Raw genomic sequence first — 21,268 nt, 5'->3', positions numbered from 1 at the left:
GGTCAGAGGGAGAAGCAGACTCCCTGCTGAGCAGGGAGCCCGATGCAGGACTTGATCCTGGGACTCCAGGATCATGACCTGAGCCGAAGGCAGTCGCTTAACCAACTGAGCCACCCAGGTGCCCCTGGTTATCCTTTTATGAAAGAGTAAAACAAGGCTCCCAGAGCTGAAATAACTGTGGCCTCACGCTTGATTAGAAAGTGAGAATAAAGACCATAGCCACCTGCCTTCTAAATACCAACTCTTTTCACCATGGCATACATACTTCTTCAGTAGGTTGAGGGGATGCTTTCATGGCTAAATCATCTAAAAGTGATTAGGAAAATGTCAAGGGGCACCTGGGTGGCTTAGTCCATTAAGACTGTTGGTTTCTGCTCAGGTTTCTGCTCAGATCCTCACCTCACATTCCACATTTTGAGCCCTGCATTGGGCTCCGCCCTCAGCCCAGAATTGGCCTAAGACTCCCTTTCCCTCTCCCTCTGCTCCTCCCCACTGTGCATGCACCCCCCCACTCTAAAATAAGTAAATAAATCTCGAAAAAAATAAAAGTGATTAGGAAAATGGCTAGATTAGGCATTTCCAAAGGAATTTTTGAAGCCTCAACATCGTGACCATGGCAACAATAAAGGTTGGACTCTGTATTCAGGAGATAAGGGAGAAGAACAAGTGGGCTAGATTGTAAATTCCATGAGGGTAGACTTCATCTCATCACTGCTTACCCATTGCCTTAACAAGTAATAGACACTTAAACGTTAAATGACTAGATGAATAGATGGATGGGCATCTATGTGAACCAGAGGAAGAAAATGCTGATAAAGCATGTATTTGCTGGAAATTAGTTCACTAGTTAAGCACATGTGAAGAGTGCTGAGCACAGACTATTCTTGTCTTGACACTATTGTAGTGACAGTTATGTTGACGAAGATGCCTCTTGGTGTTCCAGGTTTGGGTCCAAGAAAAGCATAATACAAACCTGAAGTTGCCATGGTGCATATTGTCTAAGCAAAGGAAGACTCCTGTAGGAATACACCCACATAAGGGGTCATTTAGGTTGTATTTTCTCAGTGGGGCGATATGGCCCCCAATGTGGGGGAGCAAAAAAATCTTAGTTATAATCTTAAATCTCAGTTTGTGGTGCTCCAAAGCTTAACTTTATCAAAAAACAAACATATCCCAAAATACTTACTTTCAGGAAGAAGATATGAGGGGATTAGGGAAAAGTCTAGGAAAGCTGGAAAACTATCTCAGCTCATCTGGAGACTAAAGTCAAAGTGGACATAATCATAAATGTGTAAGAGAGTTGTTTTTAAAGAGTAAATTTCATTCCTAGTTGGCAGAACATGCTGTCCCTGGACTTTTGGTTCGAGCCATGCATGCGATTTATCTTAGCTAACGGTAATAAATTGAATTCAATTCCTGCTGTAGCCAATCCTTCTTATTATCTGAAGTTAGTTTATAATTAGTTCCTTCTAAGGAATACAGTTTGTTTTTCATTTCCTAGTTGTTCAATGTTTCATTTTTTCCTTGAAATTTTTATTTTTTTGTTTTGCTCTAAATACACTTTTATCTTTTTCTTAAAATTTGTTGGAGAGAAAGATTACCAGCATTCCATTTTCATTAAAGGAAGTTACTTCCAATTAACACTTCAGAAAATAAGTTATAATCCTAACAATAGTATTATATTCCTTATTTATGACTTTTTTCTTATTTCATGAATTCAAAATATATTTGTATACAAATAGTAACATTTCATAGAACAGTTGCCTTCTTTGGATCAAAAGCTACACTGAAATTAGTTTTAAGAAAAATTTAAAGGGATGTTTTCAGAAAAAATGAATAAAGGTGTTATGTTTTAAGTGCTATATTTAAAAAGTATATGACTCGGGGCGCCTGGGTGGCTCAGTCGGTTAAGCGTCTGCCTTTGGCTCAGGTCATGATCCCAGGGTCCTGGGATGGAGCCCCACATCGGGCTCCCCGCTCCGCGGGAAGTCTGCTTCTCCCTCTCCTACTCCCTCTGCTTGTGTTCCCTCTCTCACTGTGTCTCTCTCTGTCAAATAAATAAAATCTTTTTTTAAAAAAAAGTATATGACTCAAAATTCTCGTTTGATTAAATTCTTGACAAGCGTTCCTATAATTTATATAATACAAATGTACAACATGAACTAAAGTGTACCTTTTCTAAAAGATAATTATGGTATATAAGCATGATTTGTTTAGATAATTCACAACTATATTTTGTTAATCAATTATAGATTTTTTAAGTTGTGACTAAGTTTTCTTTCCTTCCAGTTAGTAAAAATTTCAAATTCCGAAATCTGCAAATAACACTTTCTAATGTGAAAAGATATTTTAAAAATATTACAGCAGTCCTGTTGTCAGGTAAATTTTAGAAAAGATGACAAAAATTAGAGCAGTTCTTCAACATAAACAAAATTCAAACATTTTGGGTCACCTGGCCGGCTCAGTTGGCAGAGCATACAACTGTTGATCTCGGGGTTGTGAGTTAGAGCCCCACAATGGGTGTAGAGATTACTTTAAAAAAAAAGTTTCATGGGGCGCCCGGGTTTGGCTCCGGTCATGATCTCAGGGTCCTGGGATCAAGCTCCTCATCAGGCTCCCTGCTGGGCGGGAAGCCTGCTTCTCCCTCTCCCACTCCCCCTGCTTGTGTTCCCTCTCTATGTTTCTCTCTGTCAAATAAATAAATAAAATCTTTAAAAAATTGTTTCAGACATTTTCAAAGAGTAGAATCAGTAGAAATATAAACGGTCCTCAAATATATTCATTCCACATAATTAAAAGTGAAAAAATACTTGAAATTTACTTCCTAAAGTATCATTACCCCATTATAAAAATATGTAAGAAATACATAATTTTTTGGCTTCAAAGCTCTGCAAAAAAACTGCTTTATTTAAGAAACTGTTTATTGGAAATCTGAAAGCCAGAAAAAAGTAGAATGTGGTTTATATATGTCTGACAATTGAAGAAGCTAAGTTACAGAATCTAAAGTTTTTTTTAATGAAACTAGGACTAGAAATGTCCCTTCAAGCCTGTTTTCACAAACACAAAATCATCTATATTTGAGCCAGTTCATGGTCCTGAAAGGTAAAATAATTTACAGAGGCTCAGTACATACCTTTTCCTCTATGTGGGAGGTTATAACTTGTCTTTAGTGTCAAAGTTGGAGCACATTATCCCATGTATGTCCTAAAGGGTCTTTGAATCATAACACTGGGAGTCATACACTTCATCTCTTTGTACAGGTAACAAAATAGTTTGGCATTTTACCACTCTGGGTTAAAATCTACCACCTGACCAAAGTACATAGCTTTTCAATTAAGTTCTCTCCATAACTGGAAATTAGGCTTCATCCCATGCTGTGAAGCTTTTAAAAGAAAAAATGGAGAAGAAAGTCGAATTGTGTAATAGCATTGTACCATGACAGATGGTAGCTACACCTGTGGTGAGCATGCCATAAGATAGATGTTGACTATGAGTGAGTACACCTGAAACCAATGTAACATTGTGTCAACTATCCTCAAAACATTAAAAAATTAGAAAGTGGAATGGAAACACTTAGGTAAATTGAAATCACTTCCAGCCACAGCCAATTCTTCAGGTATTAAGTTCACAACAGTTCCTTCTAAGGAATATTAAACATACTTTTTAAATTCCCTAATTCGACCCTTTTCCTTGAAATTTCAGTTTCTTTGCTCTAGACACAGCACGCTTTTCCCTCTATTTTGTTGAACTGGAGTTTACTGGGATTCCATTTCAGTTAAAGGAAGTTATTTGATTTCGTGTATTTGGGCTCCATGAAAATTCGAACGCGTGGCAAAACTGGGGGGCTTTAAGTTAATCACATAACTAAACTCTGTGGCTACCGCCATTCCACGGATCGTCCCCCGATCAATTCTATTTCGAACCACAGCAGAACCCCAAGCCTGCCAGCCTGCACAGGGGTGACGGTTGTGAGAGAAACACCCCTTACTTCTGCGCAATAACAGGGCAGCAAACGACCGCTACTCTGTGGGAGGAACTGCAGTTGTCACTAGTTGAGAGGACGGGGCGCACCTGCCCAACAACAGAAACTTAAGTACCGGAACCTGGCAAACGCTTGCAAACAGTGACCAGTACAAGAGCTCACGAAGGGAAACTCCGCGACTCCCACGCACCCAAAACCTCCCACACAGCGGAGCACTTTGGAACCCGCCCACCGGAAGTGAAGCCGGAGGAAACGCCACGTCGAAAGCGGGGGTAAACGTAAGCGTGACGACGTCAGGCCTGTCCTTCCGGCGATGGGTGGTCGGGAATCTCGAGGGGAGGCGGGGCGAAGGCGGGGCTTGGGGCTGGTGGAAGCTCTGGTGGGTAGGTGGGTTCAGACCGAGGGGACTACGGGTCGGCGTTGGGCTCAGTGGACTCGAAACAAAGGACTATCCGGTTGGGACTCGGCGCGGTGCCTCCTGACCGGTAGCTGAGCGGCTGATCGAGCCTTCTCGGCCAGCCAGTGCCCTCGCCGCGCGGTCTCAGAAGGCTTCTCCTCGGCTCCTTACAGCCAGCGCCGTGGTGGGGGGCCCGGCACAGCGGCACCTGCTGCTGAGGGACCCCGTGGCCCGCCCAAGGTGCTCATGATGGGGCTGATCTTCGCTAAACTGTGGAGCCTCTTCTGTAACCAAGGTGAGAAGGATGGAGCTGCGCAACGGCTCAACTCCAGGGAGGAGGGTCCGGCCGTTTTAGGGGACAGCCGGAGGCAGGGCTGTCGGTGGACACAAATGTTCCTGAGACGCAGAGAAGTAATTTTCTCGAGGGGGCGGGTAGAAACTCGGTATTTTAGGCTGGGAGAAGGTGCAGGAGAGACTGGATGTGTGGGAGAAATGAGGAGTGAAAAGAGGCATTTGGGAGCCCAGAGTCCAAACTAAGAATTTTTGGATTTTAGCGAAGCAAAGCGGAAAGCACCTAGTGATACCTGGAGGCATTTTGAGGGTCTTTTCTATCTCTAATTAAGCATCCTGTGGCTTGCCGCAAGGTAAGTGTCCGCCCAGAAACCTATCAGCTTTTTTTTTTTTTTTTAAATTATTATTACTAGTGCTGCTTTTTTGCCTGCAGTGGTCTTGAAGCCAGTGCGGCTTCACGTTCTCTCTGATTTCGCCTGCTCCTCAGACTTGGGCATGAGTTGTCCTGTGAGATGCACGGGTTTCCGGAAATCTGCATCCTAAACCCTTTATTCCTTTCTTAGGTATTAAGAGAACTAAATGCTTTTGGTCCTTCTGTATAGGAGATTGCGTGTCCGTAATTAGTCTGGAACAGGCTATGAGACATTTACAAGTTGGAAGTCCAAAGGGCCAAGAAGTTGTAAAACCTGTTCTGAGTCAGAGAATGAGATGTAATGTCTTCTGAAGAGAGAAAATACACGACAAAAAAGGGCCTGGCGATAGATAAAGTTTTAGACATTCTTTGAACAGAATGCTTTCTTAGTAATTGTATCTACTTTTTAAATTCATTTTCGTTTTCCATTTAATACCCGACATAATATAAACCAATGTTTTGTAATGATACCAGTTGTTACTGCCAATGTGGTATTTTTTTTCCCCTGGATTTGAGAAGTCGTGAAGAAAATGAAATGGTTTTAGTTCATTTGTTCCGTAGATAAGAACACTAAAATAGTCTTTTCCAAAGTTATAAATATGGATATATGTATACACATTTCCAAATATGTGTATATGTGCAATTATATGTATAGATGCAGTTACCACCGATATCACACTTCAGGTGATTTCAGAGTGGTCGGAGTTTAACTTCTGAAGGATAGCTGTACATTTAATACAGGCTTTTTCAGCAGTTTATATTTTCTAGTCCTCGCTACATGAATTCACTACTATATGTGAAGCAGTATTTTAACACATGTTAAAAAGTATAAAGATCAACACAATTATCTGCTTATCTTTTCCCATAGTTTAAGAAACAAAACATTACCAAAGTCTTTGTTTCTCCTTGTGTTACCCATCCAATTCCTCTTTCTCTCATTTTATTACTGTTGTTTTATTATTATCTTATTGAGCCTTCCTTAATTGCCTTAATCAGACTAGAAGGGAACAGAGGATGTAGGAGATGAAGAAAAACATTTATGGGCTGCTTAAAGTCCCATATTGTTCAGGCCTCTTAAATCCCCATTACTATTTATAATTTTTCTTTTAACTTTCCTGTTGAAAATTTAGAGCCGTGGTTATCCACTCATTTTATCCTCATTCATTCATGCAGCTAACATTTAATCAAAGGCCATCACCAGTCTTCATTTAGGCATGGGAGATACAAAGATGAAAAACAAACAGAAAAGATAACATAGTGACTCACAAAGTACTCAAAGATCAAATCAGTGTGGTAAGTTTTTTAACAGATATGTATAAAAGTGTGGTGATCATCACCAAGAAGCAAGTGATTAATTTTTCTCACGTGGTTCCTGGAAGACTTTACTGAAAAAGGTATACTTGTACTTTACTGTATGTGGGAATTTACTGGGCATGCTAAGCAGACTGAGTAGAAGGGGCATGTTATTCTAGGCTGAAGGACTAATAATATGCAAATGGGAGAGGAATCAAATACTTGGGTACATTGAAGGAAGCTGAAAATAGTTTAGTTTGGCTGTATCTTAGTTGGCCTGTGGGGGAGTTAGAGTTGAGGTTGGAGAGGTAGCCCCTGGAACCGGATCACAGAGGGCCTTGTGTGTCAGCCGACTAAGACATTAAACTGTACAGAGCCGTTGAAGAGATTGCTCATTGTACGTTTTTTTTTTTTTTTAAGATTTTATTTATTTGACAGAGAGAGACACAGCGAGAGAGGCAACACAAGCCGGGGGAGTGGGAGAGGGAAAGCAGGCTTCCCGCGGAGCAGGGAGCCCGATGCGGGGCTCGATCCCAAGACACTGGGATCATGACCTGAGCTGAAGGCAGATGCTTAACGACCAAGCCACCCAGGCGCCCCTCATTGTATGTTATTTGTAAGCTGGGGAATGTTATCAGACTGATGCTTTAGTCCTGTATTTTTACTTTCCATATCAACAAAATTAACTGACAATCTCAGCATTTTCCAGTTTCACCACTATACTGCAACTAATCCAGAGATACTCAAATCACTCAGTCTTGGTTTCATATTAGAATAATAAGCCCATGGCCCTATCTCAGACCTGGGCATCACTGCCTAGAGGATTCAGATTTGCAGCCAGAGTTGAGAACTCCGTATCTGCTCCTTTCCTTTATCTGTTTTTCAGTATTTGCCTCCCATCTTTTTTTCCTGTAGCATTTTACAGCGCAAAGCATCTTCTCATAAATTTGATACCTTTCTGGGAATAAGTATGCTAAAGCGTGGTTGTCTAAATAAAACTATGACAAAGTACACAGTCTCAGCAATTTTGTATTGCTTAATTATAAGCTAGAAAACATTACTTGGATGCAGTTAGCAATAACGGAAATAATTTCAAATCTGATTATCTTTACAAAGTTATGAATGTATCTGTTCCAGTACATATGTATTTTTTAATAGTATGCATATGTGGAAATTTTAAACATTATCATTCGTCTTTTTTTAAGATATAATTGATGTAGAACCTGTTAGTTTCAGGTGTACTAATCATTTGTCTTATGGTAGAAGAGAAATTAGTACTTTCTCCCTTATCATCCCAATATAGCGTTTTGGTTTACACACACCGTGTTTTCATTATTGTGACTGTAAAATTTAGTTACTCCTGAGCCAGAGTGTGCTAGAACTATGTTCCCCTTTTTCCTACAACTTTTTCCCCCTAGAGTAAAGAATTACAATATCTCTTTGCCTTAGTTTTCTTTGTATGTTTGACTAAGTCAGTTCATTCTATCCCAAAACTCTGTACAAAGTTTCCCCACATCACACTTAATCAGATGACTTATCCCTCCTCCCAACTCCCTCGGTATTCCCACAAAGTTTCCCCACATCACACTTAATCAGATGACTTATCTCTCCTCCCAGCTCCCTCAGTATTCCCTTCTGCTCCAAACTGAGCTTGCTTCCCTCTGCCTGCTCCACATCTGTGCCGGACTTGTCTTTGCAGTCATTCCAGGAATTTCCTTTGCATTTCTGTTTTATTAGAACTTAGGTCTTTCTTGCTTTACTCCTTTTTTTTTTTTTTTTTTTGAAACGCATCGTACAGAAATTCCCTGCAAAGGTGTCCAAAGCAGTAATTTTTTTTTTTTTTTTTTTGCAATTCCAAATGCCTGAAAATGTATTGGTCTCTCTTCACTTTTGATTTATAATTGGGCTGAATATAAAATTCTGAGTTGGAATACATTTTTTTCAGCAGGCATTTGAAGATATTGTCATGGTCCTCTAGCTCCCAGTGTTGTTAAAAAGCCCAGCATTTCATTCTTACTCTGAGTGTTTCTCTTTCTAGTAGATTTTAGGATTTTCCATTTATCCCTGGTATTTTTTAAATTTGCAAGGTATGTGCCTTGTAGTGTGACTTTTTTGGTTCCTTATGCTAGGCCCTCTGGACCTTTTCAACATAAAGTTGGATGTTTTTTGGTTCTAAGAATTTTTTTAATTAAATTTCTCTTAGGATGTTTTCCTCTACTTTTCTGGAAATCGTATTGGTTGTATTGTGCTACTTGATTATCTAGTATTCTTTTCCATTTTACTGTCTTTTTTCCCTCAGTTCTACTTTCTGGGGTATTTTTTTGTCTTTTAATCTTCCTGTTGAATATTTTGATTCTGCTATCATATTTATGCCAGTTTGTTTATTCATTTGCATCATGACAAGTTGTAATATGTGAATACTCAAGACTTTGTAGACATATTTTCATTTCTCTTAGACGAGTATCTAGAAGTGTAATTTTTAGGTCATAGACTGGATATATGGTTAGTTTAGTAAGAAACTATTAGATTGTTTTCCAAAGTTTTATACCATTCTTATATTCTCACCAGTGGCGTTTGAGACATCTACTTTTTTTTTTTTTTAAGATTTATATTTTTTACCTTTTACCTTACAGAGAGCCTGGGCACGCACACGCAAATTGGCAGGGGAGGGTGGAGGGTGGACAGAAGGAGAGAAGGAGACTCCCCACTGAGTGTGGAACCCAACACAGGGCTCAGTCCCATTACCAATGAGAGCATGACCTGAGCAGAAACCAAGAGCCAGCTCCTTAACCTACTGAGCCACCCAGGCGCCCCTGAGACTTCTACTTTTAACATCTTTACCAACAGTTGACGTTGCCAGTCTTTTTTAGTTACTCGGTTAGATGAGTAGTGATATCTCATTTTGGTTTTAATTTGCATTTTTCTGATGACTTGGGTGTTAAAGCACTTTTCACGTGCTGACTGGCCATGTGTATTTCTTTTGCAGAATGTTCAAATCCTTTTCCCATTAAATTATTTTTTTGTCTATAAAATTATATATATAGTTATTTATATCTTTTGGAATTGAGTCCTTTGTCAGATACATGTTCTGTGAATATTTTCACCCAGTCTGTGGCTTCCTTATTCATTTTCTTAATGCGGGTTTTGCTAAGTGGAAATTTTAAATTTTGGTGAAGTCTGATTTTCCAACTTTTTTTTTTTTTTAAAGATTTTAATTTATTTAGTTGACAGAGAGATAGAGCCAGAGAGCCCAAGTAGAGGGAATGGTAGAGGGAGAGGGAGAAGCAGGCTCCGCGCGGAGCAGGGAGCCCGAGGCGGGGCTCCACCCCAGGACCCTGCATCAGACCTGAGCCGAAGGCAGTCGCTCAACCGACTGAGCCGCCTAGGCGCCCCTCCACTTTTTTTTTTTTTTAATGGCTGTTGCTTTTTGTGTCCTTTCCCTCTGACCTACAAGCTTTGGCTTTTATGCTTAGGTCTATGAGCCATCTCAGATTATTTTGCAGTTATGATGTGAGTAAGGAGTTGGGATTCTTTTTTCTTTCTTTCTTTTTTTTTTTTTTACATGGACATCTGCTTGTTCTAGCATAATTTACCAAAGACTTTCCTTTCCCAATGGATTGCTTTAGAGCCTTCGTCGAAAGACGGAGTCTTATCTCTGGACCTTTCTCTTGCGTTGATCTGTATGTCCGTTATAATACCATACTACACTATCCTAACTGTCGTACTACCTCCTGATAAATCTTGAAGTCAGATAGTGTCAGTCCTCCAACATGTCTGTTAATCTTTTCAAAGCTTTTAGTTTTCTCTGTTTTCTGCTTTTTGTTTTACTAATTCCTGCTGTTTATTTCCTTCCATCTGGTTACTTTGGGTTTACTTTATATCCCCCTGTCCCATCTTCTTAAGGGTGGGATGGATGTGTGTCACTGTTTTTGTTTCGAATATATTCCATTCATATGTAACATTTTAAAGCTCTAAGTGTCCCTCCTAAGAATTGTGTTAGCTTCATTCCACAAATTTTAATTTGTTGTAGGTCATTCAGTTTGAAATATTTTAATTTTTTTGTTTGTGGTATTTGTTCCTAATTTAATTCCATTGTGGTCAGAAATACTGTAAGATTTCCATCTTTGGTCAGATTTATTGAGGCTTTTTTATAGTCCATCCAGATGGTCTGTTTGGTGCCTGTACCTTTTGTGCTTGAAAAAAAATGCGTAATCTGCAATTATGTGCAATACTCTAAATTCTGTAGGTTAAGGTGGTTATTAGTGTTGTCCAGATATCCTATATCTTAATGTGTATCTCTGCTAGAGAGCATACAGTATGATCTTTAGTTTTTAATCTAGCGTGAAATTGTCTTTTCATTGTAATGTTTAGTAAAATTTATTGAGGTGGTTCGATTTATGCTACAATCAGATATTAAGGTATGCTATTTTATTATTTCCTGTTTGCTGCATCTGCATTTGTTTTGTTTTGTTGTTTCTCTATTCCTCCTTTCCCACTTTGCTTGGCGTTGTTTTTTGTTTTCTTAGAATTCCATTTTATTTTATTTACTGGCTTTTTTAGTGATCCTTTTTGCATTATTTTTATGGTCCTTAGGGATTGCAACATACATGTTACCTTTTCTCAATCTACTTAAGTGTTCGTAATGTAACACTTGTAAAGTGGAAGAACCTTGAAACTGTATATAGTTATACCCTCCCTTCCCCTAGTCCTTTATAACCATGCAGGTTATATGGCATAAGAATTGTATCTACAGGGGCGCCTGGGTGGCTCAGTTGGTTAAGCATCTGCCTTTAGCTCAGGTCATAATCCCAGGGTCCTGGGATCAAGCACTGCATCAGGCTCCTTGCTCAGCGGGGAGCCTGTTTCTCCCTCTCCCTCTGCCTGCCGCTCCCCCTGCTTGTGCGTGCTCTTTCTCTGACAAATAAGTAAAATCTTTAAAAAAAAGAAAAAGAAGTATAGCCAGATTAGTTACAAACTGTACAATACAATGTTATCATTTTTGCTGTAAAGGATCACATGTTCCTGAATATTTTGAGAAAGGGTAAAATTTTCTCTTCTCTTTACTTACATTACTATTTTTGATGTTTTGAATTTACATCTAGTATAATTACCCTTCAAGCCAAAGAATTTCAGCATTTTTGTAGTGTAGCCCTGTTGGTGATGAATTCTTAGTTTTCTTTTATCTGAAAGTATCTTCATTTTGCCTTCATTCTTGAAGTATATTTTTGCTGAATATAGAATTTTTGGTCAATTTTTTTTCTCTCTTTAGTGATTTGAAGTTGTCATTTCCATTGTTTTCAGGCGTCCCCCTTTTTTTTCCTTGTGGAAAGTCAACCAACATTCATATCTTTACTTTCCCTTACGTAGCCTGACATTTTGCTCTTGCTGCCTTCAAAATTTTCCCTTTATCTTTAGTCTTCAGCAGACTGACCATGACATACCTAGCTTTGCCTTTTTTTTTTTTTTAACCTGTTTGGAGTTTGCTGAGCTTCTTGTATTTGAAAATTTTGTATATTTTTGCACTCATCCAGTTCACTTGTATTTCTCTAATACAGTTTTTTCCCAAATTGTCCAGTATAACCCATTAGTAAGTTTTAAAATCAATTTAGTGAGGATCAGCATTAAAACAAGGAATGAACATTCTAAAATTGAAACTGTTACAGTGTCTCAGTTAGTAAAGGTACCATTATGTGAAACTTTTGTTCAGTTATGTGTGTCCTGGGTCATCATGCAAAATATATTTATAACTGCAAAATATATTTATACTGTATATATAATATATATAACCGTGGTCATGGTACAAGTTTGAAAACCATGCATTGTCTCTGCCCCTTAACATTTGCTTCCCATTGTAACCTTCCCCTGGGCAACACTCGAATTCTCTAGAAAACTATGAGTTAAATCAATTTCAGTATTTCCTGTTGAAGCCTTTCTAATCATTGCGTTTGTTCAGCAAGTTGGGGGTTGGGGGGAGTCTTTGGTCTTCACTCTGGCCTGGGACCTTAGAGTGTTTTTCCTACTTAGACTCTTTAATCTTTTTTTTTTTATTTGTATTTTTATCCCTTATCTACCAGAAAAGTGTTTTTGTTCTATCCGATAAGCCATTCTTACTTATTATTGTAAGATACTAAGACTTCATTTTGTCATAAAGATGGGGAGGCATCACAGTGGGAGACCATTAGCCAAACTTCCCAGCATGTTATTTAATTTAAGACTCCATTTCCTCCTCAGTAAAATGAGGAGTACCACCACTTTCTCATAGAATGATTGTGAGGATTAACTTGTACAGTGCACATAAATTACTCAGACTGAAATTCTGTAATATGCTTTTTTACGCTTGATATTTATCTCCTTATTTGAGAGCTGGATTCTAGATCTCACTTATCCTTGAGAATATTACCATATGATACTTCCATATCTATTGCTTTGTACTAATAATGCTGTGCTGTAAGTGCTTATTTCTGTACCCGCCTTTAAGATTTCTGAGGGTAGAGAGAGCTTGCCTTGTTCGTCTTAATCACATATGTTAAGGTGAGGCATAAAATGAACTCAACAAATGTTGAATTGTTGAATCATCAGATTTGCGTAGCAGCTCTTCGCAAAATTTAGGTACCCAGGAATATGGGAACTGGAGTGGGAGTGGGGGGAGACAGAAGAATTTGGAAGGAGAGTTAATACTTTATAGCCAAAAAAGCAGGACAACAAATGCTGGCTCTTACCAGTGTTTACTAGGACAAATTACTTAACTTCATTGGACCTTAATTTCCTAATCTATAACATAAGCAAGAAAAGGCCCAGGGTCAGTAGTTTCGTGTGTTTTTTGAGACCTTGGTTGCTCAGAAATGCCTTTATAGGTGCGCCCTTTGTAGGCCAGCCTTCAGGTCTCAGATTGTGACATCGTATCTTCTGACTTTTTAATACCTACCCCTTGCAACAATTCAAACTCATTTTTCTGTATACGCGAAATCCCAAATTTGGCAAAGGGCATTTGTATTTGTTTAGTTTGAAGTTGTTTGTGTACTCTGTGTTCATATAAGGCTCTCGTCATGTATCTAGAAGGTAGTGATCCCTATTTCATGTTATCTTTTGGGCTTTCTTGTATTTTAAAGTTAAAAGTTGATCATTTTATCACATTTTAACAATATCCAGTTTTAACGTGATAAATGTTAACACACTGTTTTCCACTTTATTGGCACTGCCAGTATTTAGCGCTTCTCTAATATTTTTCTTCTCTTGTGTTTGTCTATTTGAACTATTTGGTATTCTATATAAAAACTATAATTTTCTTTTCATTTGGTATCTATACTGAAGCTAGAAATTGAATTCAGTAAATTTTTTTCATTTGGTAAAGAGAAAAAGGTTTTCTTTGATTTTTCTTCCACTTATTTTTTTTTGAAGTTCCTTTTTCCATCATTTTTCTTTTTAGCCATCTTTTACCTGTGTTTGTCCTCAAGCAAGTGCTCTTACTAATTTTCTTTTGACGCTCATTCTGTATAGGCTTTATGTCTTTATGCCCTGCTTACAAAATGGTATGAGCCAACTTTTAAGGAGATCCAAGAGAACAAACACCATAGCCAAGAGTGCAGGGAAACTTTTGTGTAGACACTTGATCAAAATTAAACAAAAGCTCTGCAACTGGACCTTCATTCAGTATAAATAAACATGCTTTGTGTTGACTCTGGAGATGCATGGATTAGTAAGTGCTCTTCTCCCAGACCTCTGTTGTGGGGAGAGGTGCAGCTTGGTCTCCTGGAAGAGATTTCTGGTGAAATATGATGGCAAGGTGACCATCTCGTGGTATGCAGGCACATTTTACAAACATAACGGTTTTGGGGCACCTGGCTGGCTCAGTCGGTAGAGTGTTTGACTCTTGATTTCAGGGCTGTGAGTTCAAGCCCCAGTTTGGGTGTAGAGATTATTTAAAAATAAAATCTTTAAATGAACAAACAGCCAAACCATTTGGATTCATTGTAACTCTGATTCTTATGGTACCCAAACTTTACTTGGCTATCCATGAAAGTTTTTTTTTTTTTTTTAAGATTTTATTTATTTATTTGAGAGAGAGAGAGAGCACATGAGAGGGAGGAGGGTCAGAGGAGAAGCAGACTCCCCGCCGAGCAGGGAGCCCGATGCGGGACTCGATCCCGGGACTCCAGGATCATGACCTGAGCCAAAGGCAGTCGCTTAACCGACTGAGCCACCCAGGCGCCCTATCCATGAAAGTTTTAAGTTGTACACACTCCATCCCCAACATACACATTTCTGGCCCCAAACATGGGCAACTTCTACTCTGTGACCCCATACTGATTTTAATAATGCTACTGAAAAAACAATAAAGAAAGTAAATGTCTGTAATTACATTTGCAAAATTCATTCTAAATAAAGAATTTTGTATTATCCATGTTTATAGTTTTCCCTATTTTTTTTTGGTGGGCAGCAAAGCAAAGTTTATTGAGCAATAGTTCAAAGCTCCCAAAGAGCGAGGGGACCCAAGAGGGTTGCCCTAGTTTTCCCTATTTAAGGTTACATAAGAATTGACTGTGTCTCAGTCTATCAGCTAAGTATTTCATTTTCTGGGAGAGTAATTGGAGGAGTTAGAAGAACCTATAGCTTATGTATGCATGTTGAGGATCGGTTGAAGTTGTGAAAGTATACAGTTGTATAGTTTTCTCCTCACAACTTCAGACATTTCAGTGGGTCTCTAAGTAAAAGTGATGTTAAATGGTTAATGCTCATCTGATTGGCAGCAATTCAAAAATCTGACCGTTAGGGTAGATTCTTTCTCACCTTAACCAAGACTGAATTGAACTCTAATGATATATTTTGAAAGTTTTTTTTAACCTACTAGGTAAACAAATAATAAAAATTATTGCTGGGTGATATAAATAGTACAAATTTACAAGCATCTCTTTATATCTGCTTTTGTTAACTATGATAGGTGAAGGAAACGGTTTTATCATGACCACAGGAAATCACTAACACAGTTCAGTGGATATTTTTCTTTTTTTTTCCCTTTAAATTTTTTATTGTTATGTTAATCACCATACATTACATCATTAGTTTTTGATGTAGTGTTCCATGATTCATTGTTTGCGTGTAACACCCAGTGCTCCATGCAGAACGTGCCCTCTTTAATACCCATCACCAGGCTAACCCATCCCCCCACCCCCCTCCCCTCTAGAACCCTCAGTTTGTTTTTCAGAGTCCATCATCTCTCATGGTTCGTCCCCCCCCCATTTCCCCCCTTCATTCTTCCCCTCCTGCTATCTTCTTTTTCTTTTTTTTTTTTCTTAACATATATTGCATTATTTGTTCAGTGGATATTTTTCTGTTTCAATACATAAAATAAGATTTGTGTGTGGCCTGTTGATTATGCCCAACCAAAAAGACAGCGATACAGAACAAGCACCTTAAGTCATGTTTTTAAAAAAACATCAACCAATATCCTATACTGCCACACGATTTATACTTTATTAATCTAGACACCACTGGTGTACATTTAAAGCAACACATTAATTTCCCTTTCTGCTTACAACAAGAGTATGTGTCATTGTCTGTGTTTTTCTCATCGTCCCTTGAATAGGTAAAAACTGTACTAACTAGCATTTGGGAACTAAAGTCTTTCGGTCATTGGCGTAGTCCAGTAGCAGCTAAGGACAACGGGGGCATTTGAAAGAAGACAGAGGAATTACAGTTATGCCGCAGAGTAGAAACAGCTCTTATTTTGTACTTGGCTTTTTAGTAAATGCTCTTTGAACTTGATTTCCCTCTTACTGTACAGATGATGTTAAGGAGATTTTTTTCTTCAAAGAAAACATTTAAAATAAACTCCGTTACTTCGTGCTTTTAAAAAGCATTTAGCTCTTTTCTGTTGATGTTTTGTTATATAGACTCAGGTTGTTGATGATAATATCAGAAGATAGGCCTCGGTTTAACTGAAGGATTGATGTTAATACATTGGTAGAGTTGAAATTGTGTGTTTTGTCTTAATTGCTAGAATTCCCTATCACTGAGCAGGGATAAAGGAATCTGAAAAAGACCTTAAGTTAATCATGCAGTTGAAACTGTAACAAAACTCATACTCTATCCCCCTTCAGAGTTTGTCACCCCTGACTTAGTTCACATTGGGCACCAGTCTTTCAAAATGATGTATTATTTATGAGTTTTGCCATCACATGCCTTCAATACCGTGATCGTCATCATAATACAAAATGTGAAGCCGAGAGCAGGACTCCTTGAAAATGGCCCTGGGTGTTGGTTCACTTCAGTTGCCTCAACAGTGAACCAACCACCTGGTACTACTTCTGTTCCCCTCCCCCGGCAGAAGTATCTGCCCCCAAGTTTAGCCTCCTTCCAGACTAGTGGCTTCCTTCTTACTCCTGCAGGGACCCCATGGTCTCCACATGCCAGGCAGGTGGTTTCCAGCTGTCAACAAAATTTAGAAAGTTTATTCTTCCGCTAGTAAAAGGGTTCTCCTTCTTGTAGCAGAAGGGAGAAAGATAGGGCAACACTTAAAGATTGGCTCTGTTAGAAATTAAGGGATATGAATGGAAAGAGTCAAAAAAGGAGAATTACAGTGAGTTACAGTAAGCAAACAAGTTTGTTCTGTTTTGTTTTTTTGCAGAGCAGCTTCTGCCATAGTGAAAAAAGCCCTTCCAGAGGACCATGGCATTTGTTCTGCAATATTAGAGGCAGGACTGACAGTGGTCAGGTCATTAGAAGGCACAGTTACCAAAGAACTTGTCTGTGAATTATGGCCCCTCTTTTTGACTGATACAAAGTAACACTTTAGAGGAAGAACACGAGATGATATATTCTCTTAGGTGTATAATCAAAATTCTGACATTCATCACAGGTTAACAAGAGGAGCAGGGTTATTTTTTTTTTTTTAAAGATTCTATTGATTTATTTGACAGAGACGCAGCGAGAGAGGGAACATAAGCGGGGGGAGTGGGAGAGGGAGAAGCAGGCCTCCCGTGGAGCAGGGAGCCCGATGTGGGGCTCGATCCCAGGACCCTGGGATCATGACCTGAGCCGAAGGCCGACACTTAACGACTGAGCCACCCAGGCGCCCCAAGGAGCAGTGTTCTGATAAGAACTATGTCAAATCATTGGCTAAAAATAAATCGACTGGGGACGCCTGGGTGGCTCAGTTGGTTGAATGTCTGCCTTTGGCTCAGGTCATGATCTCAGGGTCCTGGGATCGAGTCCCGCATTGGGCTCCCTGCTCCGCGGGGAGCCTGCTTCTCCCTCTGCTTGCTGCTCTCCCTGCTTGTGCACATTCATGCTCTCTCGCAGACAAATAAATAAATAAATAAAAATCGATTGTGTTGTGGTTCTTACAGAGGTTCACTTTTTAAGTATTCTGCCCTGGGGAAGAGAGGTATCTTCTGTAAAGGTTAAAATCTAGGAAAGAGGATTCTAGAGTGTTTTTCCTCTGTGTTCAAAGGAGGTTTCAGAATATGTACCACTTAACGGAAAAATTAGATGGGCTTTAAAATCTGTCTATGAGACAAGTGATGGTTCTGTGCATGGCACTGGAAGAAGGCGGAGGAAGTTTTTGTTGCATGAAGAGCAGAAATGGTATCTGCTCAAGACAGTTGTAAAATCTAGGGGCGCCTGGGTGGCTCCGTCGTTAGGCATCTGCCTTCGGCTTGGGTCATGATCCCAGGGTCCTGGGATCGAGCCCCACATCGGGCTCCCTGCTCGGCAGGAAGCCTGCTTCTCCCTCTCCCACTCCCCCTGCTTGTGTTCCCTCTCTCACTGTGTCTCTCTCTGTCAAATAAATAAAATCTTTAAATAAAAAAAACTAGTTTGATTAGCAGAGATGACAAGCAGATGTGTTAAACAATTTTTTTTTTAAGATTTTATTTATTTGACGAGGAGGTGGGCTCACAGGAGCAGAGGGAAAGGGACAAGCAGACTCCCCACTGAGTGTGGAGCCCGATGCAGGGCTGGATCTCAGGACCCTGAGGTCAGAACCTGAGCCAAAATCAAGAGTCTGACGCTTAACCCACTGAGCCACCCAGCTGCCCCCAAAGAATTTTTTTTAAACTTATATTTTAAGTCATAATGCCTTGTCAGAACCAGAATTTGTGTTTTTCCTCCCAGACTCAGCATTATAAGTGAGCAGGTTCTCTTGTACTTCCCGCCTACCCATACCTCACAGGTGGAGGACATCATACCAATTTGCCTCAGTTAACGCAGGTGACCTTGACACCATGACGTTCTCTTTACTCTGTATTTTAAGAATCCAGTAATAAGTATCCAGTGACTGATTCTCATTAGAAAGCTAACTAATAATCATGGCTGAAAGCATGTAATTGTAGTATGCAGTAGTGTTAAATGTTTATGGTTTGTTTTCTTTTTGTAGAACACAAAGTAATTATAGTGGGACTGGATAATGCAGGGAAAACCACCATTCTTTACCAATTGTAAGTATAGTTATTTACTTAAACAGTTTTCATTATTTTAGTTATTAAAACTAGTTTTATGTAATTAATAAGGTACCATTGTAATATAACGGAAAAGCTCCAACATATGGTTTTGTATTTTACCAAACACAAAATTTGTTTGCACTTGATCTTAGCCAAAAGGCCAAGAAGCAATCAAACAAAATTTGTTTAAAAAGTGAATAAAACTGCTGTATGTTTGCAGAAGCCTTTACAAACACTTGTTTTTTCTGGCCTTGAAAGAAAGAATTAATATTAAACTAAAATAAATAAAGCACATATAATAGTACTGGAGTGAAGTGATAAAGTGCATTTACTTAATTCTTCCCGAACTGCGGTTCATGTGAATAGATGGATATCTCTAGGAAGCTTATAGCTACTCTCCTGACTAATAGCTCTGAATTGTTGAACGTAGCCAGACTTGTCCAATCAAAAGAAATGAAGATCATCCCTGAAAGTACTGCTTTTCTAGCTTGCAGCAGGGAAAGGCTTGAGACTTCCAGAGAAATACATTAATACTTGCAGGAAATTTTAACAGCCCATCAATCCACTTGTCAAAGTAGCTCCTGTTACCCTTTCAGTGTTCATCAGCCGATCTATGTTAAGCAGTGGAAATGGATCTGTGTCCCAAGCATTTTAGCAAATAGTTATTAGATACAGTGCACTGTTGTTGGGCTCTTATCTCTTTCCACCTCATCTTAAGTGTATCAGCTGACAGCTCTCCAGAAATACTTCACTTACGCAGTGCCTAATGTATTTTTCAGCTACTTTGCTAAAAAGCTCCTAACTTGTGGCTTGTTGTTTTAGAGGCGAATAACTACTTGTTTTACTTTAAAATATTCATTCATTGGCCATTATATATTTAATATGACTTTGCCTTCAAACATCAGATATAAACATTTCAGAAACCTGTCAGTTGTTGAAATAATTTTCCATGTAGCTTCAAAAAGATACATAAAACCCAAGAGACAGTACAGTTGTAGGCTTCTTCCAACACAGTACCAACTTACTATAGGCAAGTACATATTTGTTGAATTAATTAATTCATGTTGCTTAGCCAGTAATTATGGTAATATATGTGGTATGAGCATTGGTGTTGTAAATATATTTATAGTTCTTTTAATTAAAATTGTCATTTGCATATAGCCCTATCTTTTTAAGGCTGTAGTTTAGGTTGATAGGCCTGAGTCTCAATTTTCTCACCTAGACAGTCTTCAAAGTTATATATAGCCTACTCTTCAGTGGTTGCTGCTTTGCAAATATTGATATCACAGTCACCGGCAAACTTGCTCTTTCAGAAAGGGGCACTGGTTCTACTTTGATTAACAGGGCATGGTGGTTTTGGAATTTTGGCCACAGAAATACAAACTGACACCACGGTGTTCCTTTCGCTCCAGATCAAGCCTTTAGTTTATTTATTCCACTAAAAGAAAAAAAAAAGTCTTCCTTCAGGAGTTGTTCTTTGTCTAGATATTTGTTTGAACAAATGTTCTCTAAGGTTCTAGTTTTGATGCTTATGATGACCATCGGTACAAATGAGGAAGGGTGATTGATAATAAAAACATAGAGGTAAAACTTCCTTTGGATTCTCAAGATTTACAAAAGATTTTTTTTATGGTGTCTTTCAACAGCTTAATGAATGAAGTGGTTCATACATCTCCAACCATAGGAAGCAACGTTGAAGAGATAGTTGTGAAGAACACTCATTTTCTTATGTGGGATATTGGTGGTCAAGAATCACTGCGCTCATCCTGGAACACATATTACTCAAACACAGAGGTATCTAAGCTGCCTTCTGAATTTTAATACAGAGAACCAAAGAGTAAACCCAGAAAATAGATAGGCTGTACATGAAGGCATATTGACATTTGCTTCTCAGTAACATCGTGTTCTATACGGAATGTGAGGTTTTCAAATAGAAGAGAAAAGGCCAGTAGAGAGAGTAACATGCACTGTTTGTTGTGGGTTTACTGTAGTGCAGACTCTGAGCTCATCCTCCCAGTAATCCTGTAACATTACTGTTGGAGAAAGTGGAGACTGGAATCAATCAGATAACCTGTCCCAAGATCTCACAGCTTTATGAGGCTCTGGTTAGGGGAGGAATAAAATATTTTAAGCATCATTTAATACAAGATTTTCAAAATTCAAATTTTTGGTGAGATTATATTTTAGTTAAAAAAAAAAATGGATTTACTGCAGCCCCTGCCGACCCCCCCCCCCCGCCACCCACCAAATTCTCTGTCAGTTATTTCATTATTTTACTACTTCAGAGCCAACCTGGGAAACAATCTGGACTAGCTTCTATTTCTGTTTTTATTTCTTGTTAGAGGCAGATTTTTTTTAAACCAATGCAGTGCTATTGAGAGATTTATCTTTGAGTATACTAATGTACAATTACATCCATAATTTCTCTTTACAAACAGGTATATCTAACCAATTAT

The 21,268-nt window shown here is 38.8% G+C and overlaps 1 protein-coding gene across 4 annotated transcripts in view; it reads left to right on the top strand.

Moving 5' to 3' along the window:
* Positions 1 to 4,338: 4,338 nt before the first annotated feature.
* ARL5B (ADP ribosylation factor like GTPase 5B) overlaps positions 4,339 to 21,268 on the top strand; it is a 30,432-nt gene continuing 13,502 nt past the window's right edge. For 3 of the 4 annotated variants that reach the window (XM_027593724.1, XM_027593725.2, XM_027593726.2), the window contains exons 1-3: positions 4,339 to 4,674; positions 18,749 to 18,809; positions 20,459 to 20,606. In XM_027593724.1, the coding sequence (XP_027449525.1) occupies positions 4,626 to 4,674; positions 18,749 to 18,809; positions 20,459 to 20,606 (258 nt within the window). In that variant the 5' untranslated portion in view covers positions 4,339 to 4,625. The remainder of the gene's footprint in view (positions 4,675 to 18,748; positions 18,810 to 20,458; positions 20,607 to 21,268) is intronic. The other variant, XM_027593727.1, reaches the window with a different exon arrangement.

Source organism: Zalophus californianus, chromosome 9, assembly GCF_009762305.2.
Source record: "Zalophus californianus isolate mZalCal1 chromosome 9, mZalCal1.pri.v2, whole genome shotgun sequence".
Lineage (NCBI taxonomy): Eukaryota > Metazoa > Chordata > Mammalia > Carnivora > Otariidae > Zalophus > Zalophus californianus.
This window is presented reverse-complemented; position numbering and strand designations above follow the sequence as displayed.